This window comes from Hypomesus transpacificus, chromosome 19, assembly GCF_021917145.1.
Source record: "Hypomesus transpacificus isolate Combined female chromosome 19, fHypTra1, whole genome shotgun sequence".
Classification (NCBI taxonomy): domain Eukaryota; kingdom Metazoa; phylum Chordata; class Actinopteri; order Osmeriformes; family Osmeridae; genus Hypomesus; species Hypomesus transpacificus.
Genome location: NC_061078.1, coordinates 11,400,783 through 11,421,144, shown reverse-complemented (window position 1 = coordinate 11,421,144; position 20,362 = coordinate 11,400,783). Strand labels below are relative to the sequence as shown.

Below are 20,362 nucleotides of genomic sequence, written 5' to 3'. Positions count from 1 at the left end.
AGTGGCATCCACAGTGACAGTACCATGACATCAAAGACAGGTTCCCTCAACTCAGCATGCACACATTTCCTTCATGAGGTACCCCCTCCCTTCAGTAAACCCCACCTCCCCCCTCCTCCTCATACCCCCTCGTAACCCCCCCAGGCCCCCCACCCCCCACCCTGTTCCTCCCCCTCCTCTCTCCCTGGCCTTAGCCCTGGTGTGGGTGGTTCATTTGCATGGCTCGCTCCCTCCTGAGTGACATATTCTCTGCTCTGTATTCAGCAGGCCTTTGGTACTGGTGTTAGCTAGTGTGTTTATGTGTGTGTGTGTGTGTGGGGGAGGGTTTCATGTGAACACACTTAATGCATTCTCTGTTATCTTGTCGTCCTGTAAGACAGTGTCAGAGAGGAGATGAGAACATTGAGAACATTGTCAAGCGTTTGTTTCTATGGCGATGTGTTGGATTGAATCATGTTTGAGAGAAATCTTAAGAGACCTTCTATCTCTGCCTGACAGGGTGACATGAAACAGCGCTCCGAGGGATGTCAGGATGTGTGTGTGTGTATATGAATGTCTGTATGTTTGTGTGTGTGCAAACATGTATCTGTGCAACTGTTCATGCATACGTACGTGTCCTGGCACATGCATGCATGTGTGTGTGTGTGCGCCCATCACGGGTAAGCCAACAGTGTGTACTGTGTGTGTGTGGGTGGGGGGGGGGGGGGGGGTGCTGGGGGCGCTTCAGTGTGTCCTAACTGATGCATGCCACACAGGGCTGCTGGGGGTGCGCAGTCAGGGCACCAGGGACATGGAATCAATTGTAATGTGATGTGAGCTTCTCTCTGGGGGAATGTGACAGGAAGTGTGTGTGTGTGTGCGTGTACCCTTTTTTGCCTGTTAATGAAACTGTGAGCGTGCCCATGCATACTGTATGTGTGTGTATGGGTTTACGAGCAGAGCTACAGAGACTGTCACTGTGCCTTGTTCCACTTGGGTGGACGTCACCCGTTGTTCTGCAGGCCAGGACACGGGGCACATCACTACGGAAAAAGCTGTTTGTGGGTGTGTGTGTGTGTGTGTGGGGGGGGGGGGGGGTCTGAAAAGAAACATCTCCACACATTACCCAACAATAGAGGCAGCTTTTGAACAGACATGTTCTGCATGCACTGTTTAATACACGAACAAATACGAACACACACAGATACACATGATACCCGGAGGAAAGAGAGATCAGACACCATGTGAGAAACTTTGGTGGATGTTCAGGTGAAGTATCGTTCATGCTCTCAAAGGTGCGGGTTAATGTGATGCCAGTGCAAAAGTAGTGCAGCAAGCTGTTTTGTTCCTCAGCCTGGATCCTCCCCATGAACATACACACTTTCACGTGCACTGATAGAGTTTTGCACACACACACACACAGGGCCGCATTTACTAACAGGACTGCGCTCATGTCATTAGTGAAATAGCGGGTAAAGACATAACACCGTATTTACAAATACAGCGCACTTGAATAAAAACGCAGATTACCGCTGCTGGGAGGGTATAAAGAAAAGTTGGTGGGTATATTTCTATCTCCTGTTTGCTGAACTTTTAATTTATTTTCCTCAAATCACCCATGGTGGCAGTAACATGCAGGCGCAGTTTGGCAAAGGCGCAGATTAAGGCTGCGGTTGCAATGTTAGTAAATGAGGCCCACAGTGTCTGCCAAAAATGAGTTTGAGATGCACACTATTCTCCACTCTATCCAATCTCCAGTTAGGTGGCTGCCCTGTGCACTCAAGGCGTGCAAACGAAAACAGCAGTGGAACAAATGTGACATTTCTAATAAAAATTGCGAGCTCACAAAGAAACCCGAGCGCTGGTCTGCCCTGCCGTGTGCAGCACTGGAAGTTAAGAATATAGCCTGGTGTATGTCCTCATGTGACATGATGCACCAGAGAGGGCTAAAAAGCCTTCAAAGGAAATGGTTGGTAAGTGTCTGAAAGTGGGTTGAGAGAGTGGTTTTAGGACATTCCGCGGAGAAAGCATACACTATGTGTCTGGTTTAATATTTGAGAAATGTGCCATGAGTGAGAGTAAATGTGTGTGTGCATTTGCTCATGGCCGTGTCTGTTAGAACGATGCATGTTCTGTATGGATGTATCTTTGTGTGAGTGCGAGGGTGTGTTTGCCTGAATGTTTGTGTGTGTCTGCTGGCCTGCGCCCGAGTGTGTTTGGGTGTGCATGTGTTTGTTTGCATGTTGACATGGATGTTTACTTGTGTGTGCATGCGCGTTCACTTGCGTGTGAATTCAGGCATGTGTTTACGTACGTGTGCGTTTGCCTGTGTGTGCATGTGTGTTTACTTGCGTGCGTGTTTACGTGCGTGCTTGTGTTTACTTGTGTGTGCATGTGTGTGTTTGCCTGCCTGCGTGTGTGTTTGTCAGAACTCCGGCAGACAGGCAGGGTGCGTCAGAGGCCCCTGGTCCCCCCGCGGAGGCAGGGCCGTGAGAAGGGCCAGCTCATATCATCACACATCCACCATGGAGAAGATGTTTCCTCAGGGGTCACTGAGCACACGTCGCTTCAAATGATGGAGGGGATGAGAGAGGGAGGGAGAGAGGAGGTGGAGGGGGGCCACTGGCTCCCTCCGGATGCCACCTCTTATCAGCATCTCACCCCAAAACAGTGGGATGAAGCCAGGAGGAGGATGGAGGGCGGGAGTGAGGGATGGAGGGATGGAAAGAGCGAGGACTGCCCTGAGGGACGACAGGAGCAGCATGAGGGAAAGCAATGGAGGACGGAAGGGGGGAGGAAGGAGGAGTGCGGTGGTGGGGAAGTTATATAAATGAGTGGTCTGAGACAAGGAGGGGACAGAGAGAAAGGGAGGACCGGATGACAAACCAGTCTTTCTCCAATGAGCTACACGTATTCATGCATTCTGCTATCACCCTAACATTGCATGTATTTTAATCTCTGCTCTCTTCTCAACAAAGACCAAAACAAACCAGGGAGATAAAAGAGAAGAAATGGAGAAGAGTTTTAGACGGAACCATAGAGATGATATACCTGTTAATCGGAGCAAATATTTTGATGTCAGGTCGTTAAATAGTTCCTTCTGCCGAGTTCCAACATAAATGTGCCCTTTGTGTATTTATGTGCTCAATAGGAGCTGGGTGATCATCTTATTGACTTGCCTGTGTGAGTCCTAATAACGGAGGTAAATCTCAGTAAAACATATTCTTCTCTGAGTTATAGTCAGATTAACAGGGTAGAGTCGTACGTCTAACTATCCCACAGAGAATAAAAAAAGACAGCGCCTTGTGAATGATTGAGGAAATTTCCGGACAGTGGAGAAGATCTAAAGATCCATGGATAAGAAGCAATAAAGGACAGAGAGAGAGGGGAGATAAAGAGAGAGAGAAACGCCAGGAGAAGGGAGAGAGACAGGGTAGAGATCAAGAGGGAGAGAGAAAGTACAGAGAGAGAGGGAGAGAGGAAGAAAGAGAAACAGGGCCATAGACTTGCTGTAGACACAGACCGGGAGAGTTTTGAAGAATTTAGGCACAACGTCTCCTAACAAATCAAATGAGTGGGCAGGTTTTCATCACAGACTGTGTGTGCAGTAGCATGTTCTATACAAGCACAGGTGACGGTATCAAAACCTGATGTGGTGATCAATAATGATGGAGAATAGTGGACGTACAACAGCAGCCCGATCAATGAAACATGGGCAAAGACTCACACACACACACATTCAAACACACAAACACTGGAGGCCAAACATTTGACCTGTCCATGACAGATACTGTGAGATAGATGCTGAAAAGACGTCCATCTTACACATTGATTTCATTTACAGGATGTTGTCCCTTGACAGGCTCCAAACATAGATGTCAAAGAGACATATTCTACTGGTGGATTCTACCCCTTCCAAATACAGCCTGTAATGATGTGTCTGTGTGGGTGTTTCTGTGTGTGTGTTTTCCTTTGTGTTTTTAGCCAACAGAGTTGTGTGTTTTCTACCTGAGCGTAACAGAGAAAATCCTCTCTATCAGCCGACAGTGAATGTCATTGGAAACGAACACAGGAAATTGCACCTTGAAGTTCGTCAGTAATTGAATTTGTTAAAGTCATCTTATTGCCGTTTAATGTGATATGCTGATCTGATGGTCCAATTTATAAAAAGGTCCATGCGACACAGAGATTGGTTTTCTACCCTTAACGCTTTCTCTGTGGAATATTGATTCTGAAATGTGCCGAAAGACAAGACAGTCCTAAACAAAACAGCAGACAGTAAATCTGCCCTCTGAGGAAACTAAACCTGCCTAAACAAACACAGAACACACTGCTCAGTGTGTGTTGTGATCCTCAGGTTGACTGTGTGTGACTGAGCGACTGAGAGTGTGTATGTGTATGTGTGAGCATGTGTGCGTGTCTGTATGTGTATGTTCATTTGTGAGTTCATCTGTACATTTAGCCGTGAATGCGCATATGTGATGTTTTTCACACATTTTCATTTCATATCACATTTCACATGTTTGTTTGAGTGTGTGTATGTGGGCATGTGGTGTGTGTTTGTATTTTTAATTTGTAAGTGGGAGTGTACTCGTGTGTGTAGGGGGTGCGCGTGTGGGTACCTTTATGGCTGTCAATTACAAAGTTTCCCTCTTCATTCCCTGCTGTGATCTTATACGTGATTCCGTCACCATCGGGGTCCTTAGCCAACACCGTGGCAACCAATGTGTTGGGTCCTGCATCCTCAGAGACGAAGGTCCGGTAGCTGTCAACAACACAGACATTTACATTCACATTTAGTCATTTAGCAGACGCTCTTATCCAGAGCGACTTACAGCAAGTCCAGGGACATTCCCCCAAGGCTAGTAGGGTGAAGTGCCTTGCCCAAGGACACAAAGTCATTTTTCACTGGCGGGAATCGAACCAGCAATGATTACTAGCCTGATTCCCTAACCGCTCAGCCACCAGACATCCCATAATCAACACCTCTCCTCTAATGGATGACATGGAATTGTGTGAAAGATAAAATTAATGCCTGACACACCAGACTGTGGACTCATATTAATTACTTTAAAAATACAAAGTGGTGTAATGACTACACGTGGCACGAGGGAGATTGATGTGTGTGTGTTTGTGTGCAGGTGTGTGTGTTTTGGGGTGGTAAAATTGGGAGGTCATAATATACATAACAAAGATGCTGGTGGTCTGGTACGGTATCATTGCAGGCTGGTGGTGTTGTATAATTGCTGGAGACTTCCGTGTAACTGGTAAATGATGAGAGCGTGACATAAGAGGTGTGAGCATATCTGTAGAGAATAGACCAACCTCAATGACACACACACACAAGTTTGTATTGCTATTCTTGAGGGGACACACTATTTATTCAATTTTAATATTTTCTTTTTCCAAACCCATAAGCCTGAACCTAACCCTAATATTGACCCTAACCCTTGCTGCAAACACTAACCTTAAAACAATACTTAACTTCTAACACCCAGCTCTAACCCCCCATTAAATAGCACTTACACTTCTGAGGACCAATGACATGTTCTCACAAATTCAATTTTCCTGAGATTGCTATTCTTGTGGACACAGACACACACACACACGCACTAACACACAATTCAAGACTTCTATTTGGTGTTTGGCTAATCATTGGATGTTAGGCATCTCTACAGCAGCTCATTACCCTAACAAGACTCCTGTAATGCCACCATGACTCAAACCCATACCAAATCCTAGTTCCATGAAAAGGACCAATGAAGTTCCCAGTACTCTGCGGTTATCCCTGTTATTCTGTCATTCTGAAGACAGAATGAGCTGCAATGATTCAACAGTGCACTAGACAAAGGTCTTAGTCATTCTGTAGCAATTGTATGTGCTGGTTTTGTGATGGACAGCCAACTTCACAGAAAACACTGATGAGTGAAAGAATGAGAAAGATAGAAAGATTTTCAGAAAGAGAGAGTGTTACGCACTACTCCCGTTAGGGAGGGGAAGCTACGCCACACTGCTCAAGAACCCCCAGTGGTCAGAAAAAGAGGCATGGAGTCGTGGTGCAAGCAAGGGCACAGACACAATGTCACCGTCAAATAAGGGCATTTATTAGCCACGGCAATAGTAGGGAGAAGGGGCTGGACGGGACCAAAGCAAAGAAAATAAAAGACAGCCCACCCTTACCTGTCCTAACTACCAACCAAACAATACTGACTGACTTGCGCTCGAGCAGAACGCCCTAACCAAAATACAGGGGGTATTAAATACTATCTATCTCTCTCTCTCTCTCTCTCTCTCTCTGTCTCTCTCTCTCTTTCTCTCTTTCTCTCTACTTGTATTCTGTATATACCATATATACCAATTAGAGAGTGATGGAGAAAGAGAAATGAAATAGTTAAAAAAAGAAATTTAGAAGAGGGAGTGTGAGAGACAGATAAAGAGTGAAAAAGACAGACAGACAGTGAGAAAGAGAAAGGAGAGGTGACTAGAGGAAGTGGATAGGTTGTGCTCATCAGTTTCTCTCCCAGAGAGGTGATTGATGGATAACAGAGGAAAGCTGACAGGCGTTTCATGCCTGTGATTTATGTCCCAGCGTGGCAAAACCCTCTACCCCCCCCCCCCCCCCCCCCCCCCCCCCCCCGCCCCAACAGTTCCCTCTCCTGCTATATAACACTGTGGTCGACATGTGTGACACCACCAACCTTTGGTCTGTCATCAGTCTCACAAGGCCTTAGATTTCTGTGAGACCAGATAACACCTCTAGCACATCAACACACACACACACACACAACGTCAGAGACACACTGAGTACCACAAACACACGTAGACGTGTCACAATACACACATTGTGACACGTAAACACATAGTCTGACAACAGAGAAACACCTACGCACTTAACTACACCGGCACACACATGTCCGGAGACATACATAGAATACACACATAGATATTTGCATACATAAAGGACGTGGGGAAAGTGCAAACACACAGTCTCCCTTTCTGGTCTGCTCCTGTGTCTTTCGCCACAGACACATAAAGTTACAGGGTCTTGACAAATGACTGACAGCTCAAAGTCGAGGTCACCTATTTTGTGAGTGGCATTGAAATGAGAGAGGAGAGGGTGGAGGGGTAGAAGGAGCGCAGAAGTATGATTGTTAGAAAACACGATCTCTACATCTGTCTAAATCTGCCCCCGTCCAAGTAGATGTCAAAAGTTGAATTGTCACATCTTGAGGGAAAAGGGGGTGGAAGTAGCCTGACGTTGTCATACTCATAATTCTAGTCTGAAAACTCTCCGTTGGGCTGTGAGTATGGGGTGTGTTTCAACCGAACTCATAAAACAAATGCCTCTTCGCTCAATTGGATAGACCTACAACCAATCAGAGCAACAAAATATGTTGTTTGTTGAAAACTAATTCAACCCAAGTGCTCTTTGGTGACGTGGTTGATTACGTTACTGTTGATCATCTGTCCATCATCGTATAAAGCCCGCCCTGACAATTTCATTGGTCCGAACAGCTCCTGTTCGGACATAGTTTTTCCCCAACCGAGCTTCCCCAGACCCAAGTTCCCGACCAAATCTTTTTGTGGGCGGGGCTAAGTTGGGCTGGCAGCCAGGCTAGGGTGGAAGGTCACCAAAAATACATTTACAAATCCATCAGGTGTATGGTCTAAACAACGATGGACAAAAGAAGTCTGGCCTACGGACCAATTATTTGATTCTAAACATTCGGGATGCATTTAAAACGGCAAAAAGACCACACGGATCATACAAGTAGTTAGATTTGAAAAGGCCAAAAAGGTTGAGGAGGACAGCCTTAAAGAGAAAAAGCAATTCCCCATTGATCTGTCACATCAGAATTTTGATTTGGATCACAAAAGTCTTGAAATTGGAGTGAGAATGTTGCCCGGTAGACCGCATAGTCAGGTGGCAGCCATGTCTTCACGTCATGTCACAAAGTTCATAATTTTTCGGTTTTACAGTCAATTCTACATCTAAAAAGTCGAGCTTTCAAGAGATACGGGAATTCTGCTTTTAGCCAGCTGGTCCGATTATTTTTGTGATTTGTTTAAAACTGGCAATCTGAGTGAGACAGCGTCCCAGTTTTGACGTTAGCATCAGTCAGACTCGTGTCGCTCACTGGCAGTGCGCACAATGTTGTATTTCACACCATTCTACACCAGAAATGTCTGGGAGGACTGCCTGTTGTAGATACGAGCCTGTTGAAGATAACCAGCATCTTGGATGTCTTTAACCGAGCCTGTTTCATTCATCATTTGCCTGAGAAAGCGACTTCCGTTAGCCAGGCTAGTTTTGCCCGATCACTTGGTCAGGCTATTTAAATGTATCGTGGTCAAGTGACTTTGGTGAATAGACAAGTGAAACGTAAATGTACATATCCAAAGGACAAGTGCCTCAAAAGGTTTATGTCAAGCCCTGCAATCCAGTGGCCAGAGATATATGATGACCTGATTGATACTCCAAGTGTAATAGACCCGGGAGAAGTTCATCTTTTGCAACCGACATGCGCAGTTGAGCCTGCTTGACAGTCGTGTGACGTAGGGTGATAATTGGTCTATAGGATTCTTTGTAAGAAAGGAGGAGGAGTGAGGAGAGGAAGAGTGAGAAAAGGAGAAGTAAAAGCAAAAAGAGGAGGAGGAGAAGGAAGTTAACGAAGGCGCGATAGAGTCAGGGATATGGATTGGGTGCTGACGTAACAGATGTGGCCATGCCCCCGTCGGACGTACACTCGGGCCGTGTCTGGGATCTGACTGATTTCATAGCGCTCTTGTGTTTGTGATAGTCTGTTTGTTTGCTTGTGTGTGAGTGTGTATGTGTGTGAGTGTGTATGTATGTGTCATCGAGAAATCTGCTGTCGGTAGACAGGAATGAACAGGAAGAAAAACTGAACCAACGTCTTGCTGCCGACAGGAAATCAATTTATTGGAAAACACACCCACTCCCACAAACACACCCACACACAGACATATCTTACGTAAAGGCTTTCTGATCATATACACGCATCAACACCCAAAACAAAACCTTCCCTAAAACCATCCCATCAAACCCTCATCTGAACACCCCACAGTGCACAGCTCAAATAACCCGTCAATACACACACACACACACTGTCTGTCTCACATGCACACACACTCACAATTCCTCTCTCTCTCCAGAGATGTGGGTGTGACTTCCCAGGGCATGGCTGATTGAACCTGCCTCACCAGCTTGCAGAGCTAGCTGGCAGAAAATCGGACAATGAAGAGTAAAGCACTGGCGAGCTGCCAAAGACACAAAAACTAAGTCTTGACGCACCACCAGACATCCCTTCTACAGAAGCCTATTATGGTTGTGAATTGATGCGCATGTGTGTGTGCACATGTGTGTGTGTGTGTGCATGTGTGTGTGCATGTGTGTCTATGTAAGGTATTGACAGACTACTGAGAACAGGAGTGGAAGTGGAGGACATGAGCCAGGACCAGTTACATCTTACTTTTCTCCTCCATTCTTCCTCCAACAAGTTCTCTATTCACTCTCTGAATATATACACTATATATACAGTATACGTATGTTTCGTGTCCTCCTCCTATATCCCTTTTATGTCTCTAGGCCCGCTTGTGTGCTTGTGTCTGTTGGTTTGTCTGGTTGTGTGGTGGTCTGGTTGTGTGATGGTCTGGTTGTGTGTTTGTCTGGCTGTGTGATGGTCTGGTTGTGTGATGGTCTGGTTGTGTGATGGTCTGGTTGTGTGTTTGTCTGGTTGTGTGATGGTCTGGTTGTATGTTTGTCTGGTTGTGTGATGGTCTGGTTGTGTGATGGTCTGGCTGTGTGCTGGTCTGGTTGTGTGATGGTCTGGTTGTGTGTTTGTCTGGCTGTGTGATGGTCTGGTTGTGTGTTTGTCTGGCTGTGTGATGGTCTGGTTGTGTGATGGTCTGGTTGTGTGATGGTCTGGTTGTGTGATGGTCTGGTTGTGTGATGGTCTGGTTGTGTGTTTGTCTGGCTGTGTGATGGTCTGGTTGTGTGATGGTCTGGTTGTGTGATGGTCTGGTTGTGTGATGGTCTGGTTGTGTGATGGTCTGGTTGTGTGATGGTCTGGTTGTGTGATGGTCTGGTTGTGTGATGGTCTGGTTGTGTGATGGTCTGGTTGTGTGATGGTCTGGTTGTGTGTTTGTCTGGCTGTGTGATGGTCTGGTTGTGTGATGGTCTGGTTGTGTGATGGTCTGGTTGTGTGATGGTCTGGTTGTGTGATGGTCTGGCTGTGTGATGGTCTGGTTGTGTGATGGTCTGGTTGTGTGATGGTCTGGCTGTGTGATGGTCTGGTTGTGTGTTTGTCTGGCTGTGTGATGGTCTGGCTGTGTGATGGTCTGGTTGTGTGATGGTCTGGTTGTGTGATGGTCTGGTTGTGTGATGGTCTGGTTGTGTGATGGTCTGGTTGTGTGATGGTCTGGTTGTGTGATGGTCTGGTTGTGTGATGGTCTGGTTGTGTGATGGTCTGGTTGTGTGATGGTCTGGTTGTGTGATGGTCTGGTTGTGTGATGGTCTGGTTGTGTGATGGTCTGGTTGTGTGATGGTCTGGTTGTGTGATGGTCTGGTTGTGTGATGGTCTGGTTGTGTGATGGTCTGGTTGTGTGATGGTCTGGTTGTGTGATGGTCTGGTTGTGTGATGGTCTGGTTGTGTGATGGTCTGGTTGTGTGATGGTCTAGCCATCAATGCAGCTGTGTGGGATTTTGGGAACTGGCAGGCGCTTGGGATTCTGGGTAAGGGCAGCTGTTGGAGGATGCTGGGAGGAGGCAGGCAGCTGGGAGTAGCGAGGATGGATGCTGATGCACACTGCCATGGGTAAGATGACAGATACACATCTGGTGCAACGCACCACAGCAAGAGAAGACAAAACAAGATTAGAGATGTGTTCTGTCAGCTAGAGCTGGGTGTCACGTGACTGATCACTCAGACATTGAAGACAGTTCCATGCAGGATGGATTCTCTGCATATTTGGCATCACCAGCCATCTCTGAAGGAGGGGATATCTCACTGGATCACTCCCTTTTGAGATTCATGTATTTATCTGTTTGGGTTATTTATTCTTCTATTGTTTCGGGTTTTTTATTGTATTGTCTGATGGTTTATGGTAGATATCAGTCTTAATCAGCGGGAAACCTTCAAGCCCTATTTGCCACAGGTCATAACAAGGGCCATATCTGAACAGATCAAATTGGATGTTTATTCGATTTCCTGGTGGGCAGGGCCAACCGGAAACCAGTACTCACACGTGCTGGGAGAACTCGGGCGCCTCGTCGTTCACGTTGGCCATGCGGATACGGACCGTCGCCGTCCCTGTGCGAGGCACCTCCCCTTTATCCACCGCCATGACGACAAACTCATAGATGTGGTTAGGTCTCTCGTAGTCCAGTGCCCCCCCTGGGAAGATGGTGCCGTGGGGGGAGATGCTGAAGTCGGGACTCAGGGTGTAGTATGTCAGCTCAGCATTCAGGTCTGAGTCACAGTCACTGGCTGACACTGAAAGAAAGAAAATACAGGATGGGGTTACTGATGGATAATACAAACAGGGTGAGAGAGACAGAGGGGGAAAGAGAGAGAGAAAGAATGGAAGGGAGAGGTAGGTAGGTAGGTAGGAGAACAATGAGAAAGTGGAGATGAAAGTGTCTGGCTGACACTGCTGGAAAGAGAAGGGGAGATACAAGTGAAAGGATGTGAAGAAACCAACACTGGGGGGGAAGGAAAAGCGATGTATAGAGAGAGCAAGAGAGAGGGAAGATGAGGTAGAGAGTCAGAGCAGTCTCAACTACTGCACAGTCTTCTGACTTGTCACTCTGAAAGTGCACCAACGTTAAGTTATTGCCAATTCAGACGTGTCCCTTCGTGTTTGCTCTCTCCTGCTCTGCAGGTCGGGGGGAGGCCGCTGTTTGCAACATTTCTGTTTCCCCTCTGTGCGTTCCCAGTCTCACGGAGTGGCCAGCCAGGAGCAGATTGATTGCCTTGCTAAAAGAGGGAGACCCACCTGGGACTGGAATAAGCATATTTTCCGCTAACAAGAACATTTCAGCGCAGACCTCTCAATGCTACGATTCTGTGATTCTCCTGACGCTGCAGCATAGCATGGATCACACTGACTTGTGTGTCTTCAGGCTATGGTCTCTGGCCAGAGTGAAAAACAGCTGCATCTGTTTCTGGTTGGGTGGATTAGTGTGGTGTCTCACATCACTGTAGGGGGGGTTTACCCCACACGTGTGAGATCAGAGCAAAGTTTAGACTTTCCGGGATCCTTGTTGACATTTTCATTGACATCTTTTTAAACTGGTCTCAACGTGTGCTGTGAGGATTACAGGTGGTGATTCTGCTAGCCACATGCACAAGCTCTTCTCCGATTGTTTGAGCACAAAGCCTCAATCCTTGACTATGTCTTGTATTGACAGTGTACATTCACGTGGGCTGAACACAGAGACAGAGTCAGTATTTCATTTCCAAAGTGTGTTTGTCTGTGTCTATGTCAGTGTGTTCTGACCCTGTAGTGAGTGTGTCCCTGAGTTTACAGAAGTAGACATCCTATCAGTGTCTGTGTATTCTCCCAACCTCAGTTCTCAGACTGGTCTGGAGGCTCTAACGACGGATGTTCCAGAGTGCTGCACTTTCTTCACCATCCTAGTGGAACAGGAACACATGGTTCTAGTGCTCAGAGAAGGACCATATCAAGTCTCGTGACTTTTTTACTAACTAAAGGTTCCACCTGTAAATGTGGTTCTGTAAGTAGGTATTTCTGAAACAACGGTGTCCGTTTGGGAGCCCTCGAAGAGTGCTCTGAGGATAAGGAGAGAAGCCCAGCTCTGGGACGACCATTGGGCAGCACAAACACACTCAAGCACAGATGAGTAGATCGCCACGCTCATCCCGCCTCTAATCCTTCTTTCCCAGAAGGCTGTGCACAGGGACAGCGCTGCCTTAAACCAGGAAGACTGGTATTTGCCCTGAACCAATCAGATGCTGGTGTTCCAACATTGTTAATCCGGTGGACAGGGCCCTAATCTGTGCTCCTTCACTGTAAACCTCTGGTCTGACACGTAAACACAAAAAAGAAACATGGTTGAATCTATCATTTCCTTGAAAGCTTAGGCCTAAAGGTCCCCGTAGATGTGACCCAGATCCTACCGTTCTTTTTCCCTCTCTCTCTTTCTCTCTAAATACTTCTCTCTCTAATTCTCTCTCTAATTCTCTCTCTCTCTCACCTGTTGAGCCAGCATGCTGTGTCCCTTTTTGCAGGGAACCTCTGCAGACTGGTCAGTTCCAGCTGGAGTCTGGTCTGTTCACCTCATACGGGTCACTTGTGCCACCCACCACACGATGAGGAAACTGGGACGTGTGTTGTTTAGTATTCCTGCTGCATGCAGGTCTAGCTCCCTCTCCATCACGAAGACTCCCTCCATCCCTCCCTCTCTCCACTCAACTCTTTAAATCATTTTCTGAGTACCTATGTGTGCCCCTCCACCCCCAGGCCACGGTAAACTGCCCGCTACAATCACATCATAGAACAAGGCTGTCTGATGTACAGGAGACAATAGGCTGTCTCTGAAAGAGACACCGAAAGAGAGAGAGAGAGAGAGAGAGAGAGAGAGAGAGAGAGAGAGAGAGAAGGAGAGAGAGAGAGAGTTAGAAAGATGATTTTTTTAAGAAACTGAGGGATTTTGTATGTAGAGAGAGGAGAGCAAAGAGATGTGAGAGAGGGGGCGGTTGGGGGGTGAGTGCTCACTCACCCTGCAGCAGCGATGTTGCCGTGGTGACTGTCTCGGGAACACCGTCCTTGCTGTAGATGGACTGCAGGAACTCAGGGACACAGTCGTTCTCATCCACGATGATGACCCGCACCTGGCAGGGAGGAGAAGAAGAGGACGGGACGGTGGAAAGAGAGAGACAGACAGAAAGAGGAGGAGGAGGTAGGGGGACGAGGCAAAGAGAAGAGAATGCGTTCTGAATGAGCTTCCTGTCTTTGAGTGTTTACCTGAAAAACGTGTGTGAGTCCAGGTGTCTGTACGAGTGAGTGCAGGTGTTTGCGTGAGAGTACAGGTGTGTGTGTGTGTGGACAGGTGTGTGTGTGTGAGTACAGGTGTGTGTTTGGTATGAAGACCAGAGCTGGGAGGTTTCATGTAACAGTCCAATACGAGTGACTGAGTCCTTTCTGATCAGAACGTGCAGAGAGAGAAAGAGAGTCCTTATGAGATAAGCCCTGGACCAAATGAGCCTCTCTCTGCACTCCATTCTCTCACCCAGCCTCCCTCCCTCCTCCCTCCTCTCCTCCTCCCTCCTCTCCTCCTCCCTCCTCCCTCCTCCCTCCTCCCTCCTCCCTCCTCCCTCCTCCCTCCTCCCTCCTCCCTCCTCTCCTCCTCCCTCCTCTCCTCCCTCCTCTCCTCCTCTCCTCCTCCCTCCTCTCCTCCTCCCTCCTCTCCTCCTCTCCTCCTCCCTCCTCTCCTCCTCTCTTCCTCTCCTCCTCTCCTCCTCCCTCCTCTCCACCTCCATCCTCTCCTCCTCTCCTCCTCTCCTCCTCTCCTCCTCCCTCCTCTCCACCTCCCTCCTCTCCTCCTCCCTCCTCTCCACCTCCCTCCTCTCCTCCTCCCTCCTCTCCACCTCCCTCCTCTCCTCCCTCCTCTCCACCTCCCTCCTCTCCTCCTCCCTCCTCTCCTCCTCCCTCCTCTCCACCTCCCTCCTCTCCTCCCTCCTCTCCACCTCCCTCCTCTCCTCCTCTCCTCCTCCCTACTCTCCTCCCTCCTCTCCTCCTCCCTCCTCTCCTCCTCCCTCCTCTCTACCTCCCCTCTTTCTGCTTCCCACTCACTCCCTTCTGTAAGTCAGGACTAAATGAGCCACAAAGTTAGCTTTGCCTTGACGTTGTGCCTTTGTGTTTTCAGTGAAAAAGTTCTATGAAAGATTATTATGATTATCATTGTTGTTTCTGTTGTTCGTCTGGAGAATTCTTCTCCTGAAACATTGCCTTTATTAAACAGATGTTCCCTGTCATCATCCAGCCTGCAGCTATGGAACCCAATCTCTTAACACACATGCGCACATCAAATCTGTCTGACTGTGTGGGTCAGGGAGTCTTAATGTGTGACTTTTGTGTGGGTTGGTGTGTGTACTAGCATGTCTATTTGTCAGCGTGTGTGTGTGTTGAGTGTGTGTGTGTGTGTGTGCAATAGAGAGCTGTGATGAAGAGGAGGATGTGATTTGAGAGTCAGTCAGCTTTAATATTGCTGAGCACCAGGAGAGGAGAGGAGAGAGGAGGAAAGGCTGGGCTGGGCAGCTCTCTGCTTGGTTAGGTAACTAATGGCTGCTTTCTCCTCAGTAGGAGTACAGGGCCTGATAATAAATGGCAAACAGCAAGGACTCCAGTTCACAGAAGAGAGAGAACTCTCAAAGGGGGTTTCACAGTTCCCCACAGGGCTAACCAAACAACCCCTTGGAACCTTTCTAAGACTGACTTTAGACCCATTTACTAACAGAAAAACACCCGTTTGAAGATACGGAGAGCGGAGAGCAGATACACGGCTGTGAGAAGATGGCGTTGAGGAGGGCCAAGTGTGCACTTTAACTCTACTCAGCACCATGTTTTTCATGTGAGACACATAATTCCCCCATGCATTGCAGTGTTTACAGAGTGAGCCAGTGATAGCATGGATGCAGCTTCAAAGTGATGGTACCGTATGGAAGTTCAAGCTCTTGGCCTGGAGGAAGGGGTGGGGGTGGGGGTGGGGGTGGGCAGGGGGTTGGGGAGGGGGGGGGTTGGGGTTGGGCTGAGTGCCAGGGCAATGTGCAGCAGAAGCACAAACAAGCTGACCTCTTGCCTTCTACCACTTTTCTTTTTTCTTTTCTTTTTTTTCTCTCTCCATAAGCTGTACAGCACTACTCCAGTCTATCCCTCCAGCTTTCTCTCGCCCCATCCCTCCATCGTCCTGTCTGCCCGAGGGTTTTGTTCCCTGTTCCCCCATTTCTCTCTTTATTTGTGCTCTGTGCTCGCCTGTTGTGCCTGAGGGCAAGGGAAGAACAGGGTGAGGCCAGACCAGAGCAGTAAATGTCAGACAGCCAGAGAGCGCGAGAGACAGGCAGGCAGGGAGGGAGGATCTCTTGTCTAATGTGACGATAACTAGGCTGAGGGGCGGTTCATGGTGTCCCGGTATGCCAGCAGGGGGTTGAAAACCCCTTTAACCACAGGGCTGAGAGAGAGCAACGCAACCATATACATCTTTACAATAAAGTGGTCCTTATTATTGGTAAGTATTACCACTATAACTACTACCACCACTTCTGCTACTGTAAATATTAATAGTACTACGACTAAAAAATGGATGAAAACACAATGATGTCACCAACCTCAGTAGCGCTGCTGAGGCTGCCTTGGCTCTCGCTGGCTCTGACCAACAGGAGGTACCGATGCTGGTCGGCCTCGTAGTCGATGCTCCGAGTCAGACTGATGTCCCCTGTCTCTTCCTGAATGGAGAACAGGCTGCTGGGATTGATTAGGAGACTGTAGCTGATTGGCTGATTCTGGAATGACATGGCTGGAGTGACCAGGAATCTAGGGAGGGGAAGAAAAAGAGATCGAGAGGAATAGAGAGGAATAGAGAAAGAGAGAGAGAGATAGTAAAATACATATGTTAGCCCTCTAGCAGAGTCACCTACACACCACGTGCCATCACACCTTTCCCCTACCCCCGACAAGGAGAAAGGGGGTTCCCCCCCCCCTGTTCTTACCAGGAGAAGCTTCAAAGCTTCTGGCCCAGCATGGTCAGGAACATAGGCCACACGGCCTCATAGTATCAGACAAAGGATTTGTAAGGAAGAACTTACTTTTCTGGATTTACAAACATATTCTCAAGGACTACATGGCTCATGGACACTATTTCAATGACAGTAGTTGATGTGTTATAATGTGTGCTTTTCTCATTTACTTAGAATATTGTTTAATTGATGTTTGATTATAACTTCCCTTCAGGAAGAGTGACGCTAGTCAATATTAGATCCAAAATAATTGTGTCATACTAACAAAACCATTTATGAATGTTCTATTGTTATATTCAGAAGCTTAGGCATTCCATGGACATTTGAGATAACGGAACTCAAAGCTAGCAGCCACTTCACACCTGTAGGCAGATATCAGGATGAAACCCAGATGGGGAGTAAGATGGGGAGTAACTGACCAATGAAGGAGGTCACCTTCACATGGCCCCAAATATACAATCACCCGAGCATGTTCGTAGGAATGAAACTGAAGTGAACGCATCATTTCTACCTATTCCTCTCAACCTGCACTTTCACTGAGCGCCTGGAACTTTGACAAGAGATTCCGCTTTCGGTTCGTTGGACATAACGAACTATTGACTCAACCTTTTCTTCAAACCGACAAAAGTAACTGCGGTTTGCAATATCTCTTACTTGTGACATATTGGCATGTTGTGATTTAATTGTTGACGTTTGATTTTAGTTTACAAATGATTTAACCTAACCATCGTTAGGTCAGTTGCCATTGATCGTCCATTGTTGCTATAGAGGCCTACATCTTTGTCTGTACCTCTTTCTCACTCTCTCTCCCTTCCCCCTCCACACTCGCTCTACACAGCCATTGTGTAGCTCGCTCTCATTAGAATCTAGGCCTACTGTACTGCTTTAGCCAACTAATTAACCCAACTTAAAACCCACAACTTATCTGGTATTTGTTCATTATAATTACATTTTCTTAAATAGATGATTGTGTTCCGTGTACTTATATGTTATGTTATGCCAGGTGCTTGCGTTGTCTTGTCTAAAGAATTTCAGTGCCCAGTCTAACCTTGTGTTGTTCTGTGTACCTTACAAATAAAATACTTGAACTTGAACTTGTGTAATACTCGTGTACCTCTCACGTTATCTGTTGATCTGCTCTACTTTCATAGAATTCACTACTTAAGATAAGACTGATTATTACGAAGGCTATTATTCAATAAGGTTTCCTCAGTCCCTTTACATAAACAAATCCTGAGATGGTGTCCCCTTAACTAAATACTTTATCATAGAATAAGTATTTATAATCTTAAATGTGAATACCCCGCTACAGCCCGACCTTACAAATCATACATATATGCCCTACCCTACATTTAACAAACATTTGAACCAGATTTGTTTCATAATATGAACAGTCTTTTAACTTTCCCTGTCCTTCCAGCCTCTATTCCACTGAGATAAGAATGCAATACCTGGTCAGTCACAAATACGAAGAGAGGAGATAAGGTCAACACAGAGGTACCTATAACCTGGTACTGATGATTCAACATGACACCAACATCAGAAAAAACCTCAGGGTTCATTTAATCAGGAATATGCATAGATAAGATAAGAACAGTATAAGCGTGTGTTATAATGAGCAGAACTAGGTTGGGTTGATAGTGCCTGAGTGTGTGCGTGTGCGTGTGTGTGTGTGTATGCGTGTAATCCGTGTTTAACACACATCATCATACATGATCTCACCCATCTAATGAGGTAGGAGATCTGAGCCTGCACTGAGAGCCTCACGCTCTGCTGGACTGAGTCGAAACGTTCACTACACAGGAAGAATGACCTACTGCTCAGGTAAGTGTGGATGTGGGTATTCATAAATGTGTGTATGAGTGCATTTGCTTATACAGAATATGTAAGTGTGTGTGTATCTGCGTGTGTAATTATTCAAGCGTGTCATCTTGCTCTATTGCTGTATTTATGTAACCTCCTTTATAAACTTTTTTAAGGCGTAACACATTACTCATTACAGCAACAACAATAAAATCCTACTTCACTTATTAGCTGGGTTAATCACATTGTGTGCTGTGATTAATCATGATTTAACACATATTTGTTTGCGTGAAAGGCCAAAACATTTAGGCTTTGATTGTGGGTTGTCACAGTCATGAAGAAAAGAAAGTTTATTATCTCGATTATGTTTTTTTCAATTAACATCTCAATAAGAAGTCAGTAGGATAAAAGTATTATTCTCATTATTTAATGTTTGATTCCTTCAAAATCCTTTGTAGCAAATATTTCACAATTTAATTGTGAATGCATTGCATGTAAAAGTAAGCGTTCAACTGTACATCTGCTATCTATGTGTATATGTGTGTCTGTGTGTGTACATGTGTATTGCAGTGTGAGTGTGCCCGTTGGTGTACGCATGTGTGTGTTTTGACAGTGTGTGTGTATACGCGAATGTGCTGCTGTGTCTGGATAAGAATGTCTGCTAAATGACTCAATGTGTATACTCACGGCTGGCCCTCGGGTGTGTTCTCTGGAATAGCGATGGTGAAGGAGGTGTTAGCGAACTGAGGCGCCCGTGGTCCCGCTACCACGGAGACCACTGCGGGAGAACTACGGCTGCCCAGCCTATCAGATGCCACCACAGTCAAGAGATACTCCCTGTCCCGCTGGAGAGGGAGTCCCGTGGTCCGCACCTGGCCGTTCTTCCTGTCCACCTCAAAGCGACCGTCGCCACCTGGAGGAGTGGTGGTACAGACGACAGCGATCAATTTTGCTTAATCTCACTGATTATTTGATAGGTTTGATGAAGGAGAGAATGGATTGAATAGCTCTTAGGGCCCAATATTAGTTTTCTTAATATCAAAGATTTCAGCCCAGTAGATAGTATTATTGATACTGTGTGGGCTAGCATGATGAAGAGTAGGGTGCCAAAAATCGAAGAAAAAAACAATTTCAGTCCTTCCCCACCCACACAAAACAGGAAGTGACTTACCATCAGACAGGAAGTACTCCACTTCCCCGTTGTTGCCCTCGTCTCCATCCCGGGCGTTGAGCTTGTACACCAGAGAGCCAGGGGGCGTGTCAGGGGAGACCACCGCAAGGTAGGGGGCGGGCACCATGGTCCACTCTGGTACGTTGTCATTGACGTCTGTCACCGTAAGCTCCACCCTCACCAGGTACCAATCTGACCCTATCACAGGAGGGGAACAGGAACCGGAAGAGGAAAGGGGAAAAAAGTGAGGAGGGGGGAGCGAGGGAGGGAGGGCAACATTTTCACACAAACAGGCACACACAAATACACACAGACAAACACAGCACACATTCTCTCTGATGTACGATCACAAAGAAGAGTGTCAGAAAACCAGCGTAAGTGTAAATGATGTTGGGTTTTAGGGAATGAAGGTGTCATTCCAGGATTGTCAAATTTGCACCATGCCTCACCGCATTCTATCAAAATCTGTAAATCACGACGTTTACCAAATCAAGAGCTGCAGTTTGCAGAAAATACACGAACAGAACTAGCACTCATAATAGGAATCCTTTGTTCACTTCCATGCACACAAAAATGACAACTTAAACAAAAACAACACGCAAAAAGGCACCCTCTTTCATCCCACTGTAATTCT

At 46.8% G+C, this 20,362-nt stretch overlaps 1 protein-coding gene across 1 annotated transcript in view; it reads right to left on the bottom strand.

Moving 5' to 3' along the window:
• LOC124481918 (neural-cadherin-like) overlaps nt 1-19,913 on the bottom strand; it is a 50,617-nt gene extending 30,704 nt beyond the window's left edge. Inside the window, 6 exon segments of the mRNA XM_047042209.1 lie at nt 4,602-4,744; nt 11,243-11,492; nt 13,742-13,853; nt 16,347-16,551; nt 19,245-19,470; nt 19,729-19,913. Of these exon segments, the coding sequence (XP_046898165.1) occupies nt 4,602-4,744; nt 11,243-11,492; nt 13,742-13,853; nt 16,347-16,551; nt 19,245-19,470; nt 19,729-19,855 (1,063 nt within the window). The 5' untranslated portion in view covers nt 19,856-19,913.
• Between the last annotated feature and the right edge of the window lie 449 nt (nt 19,914-20,362).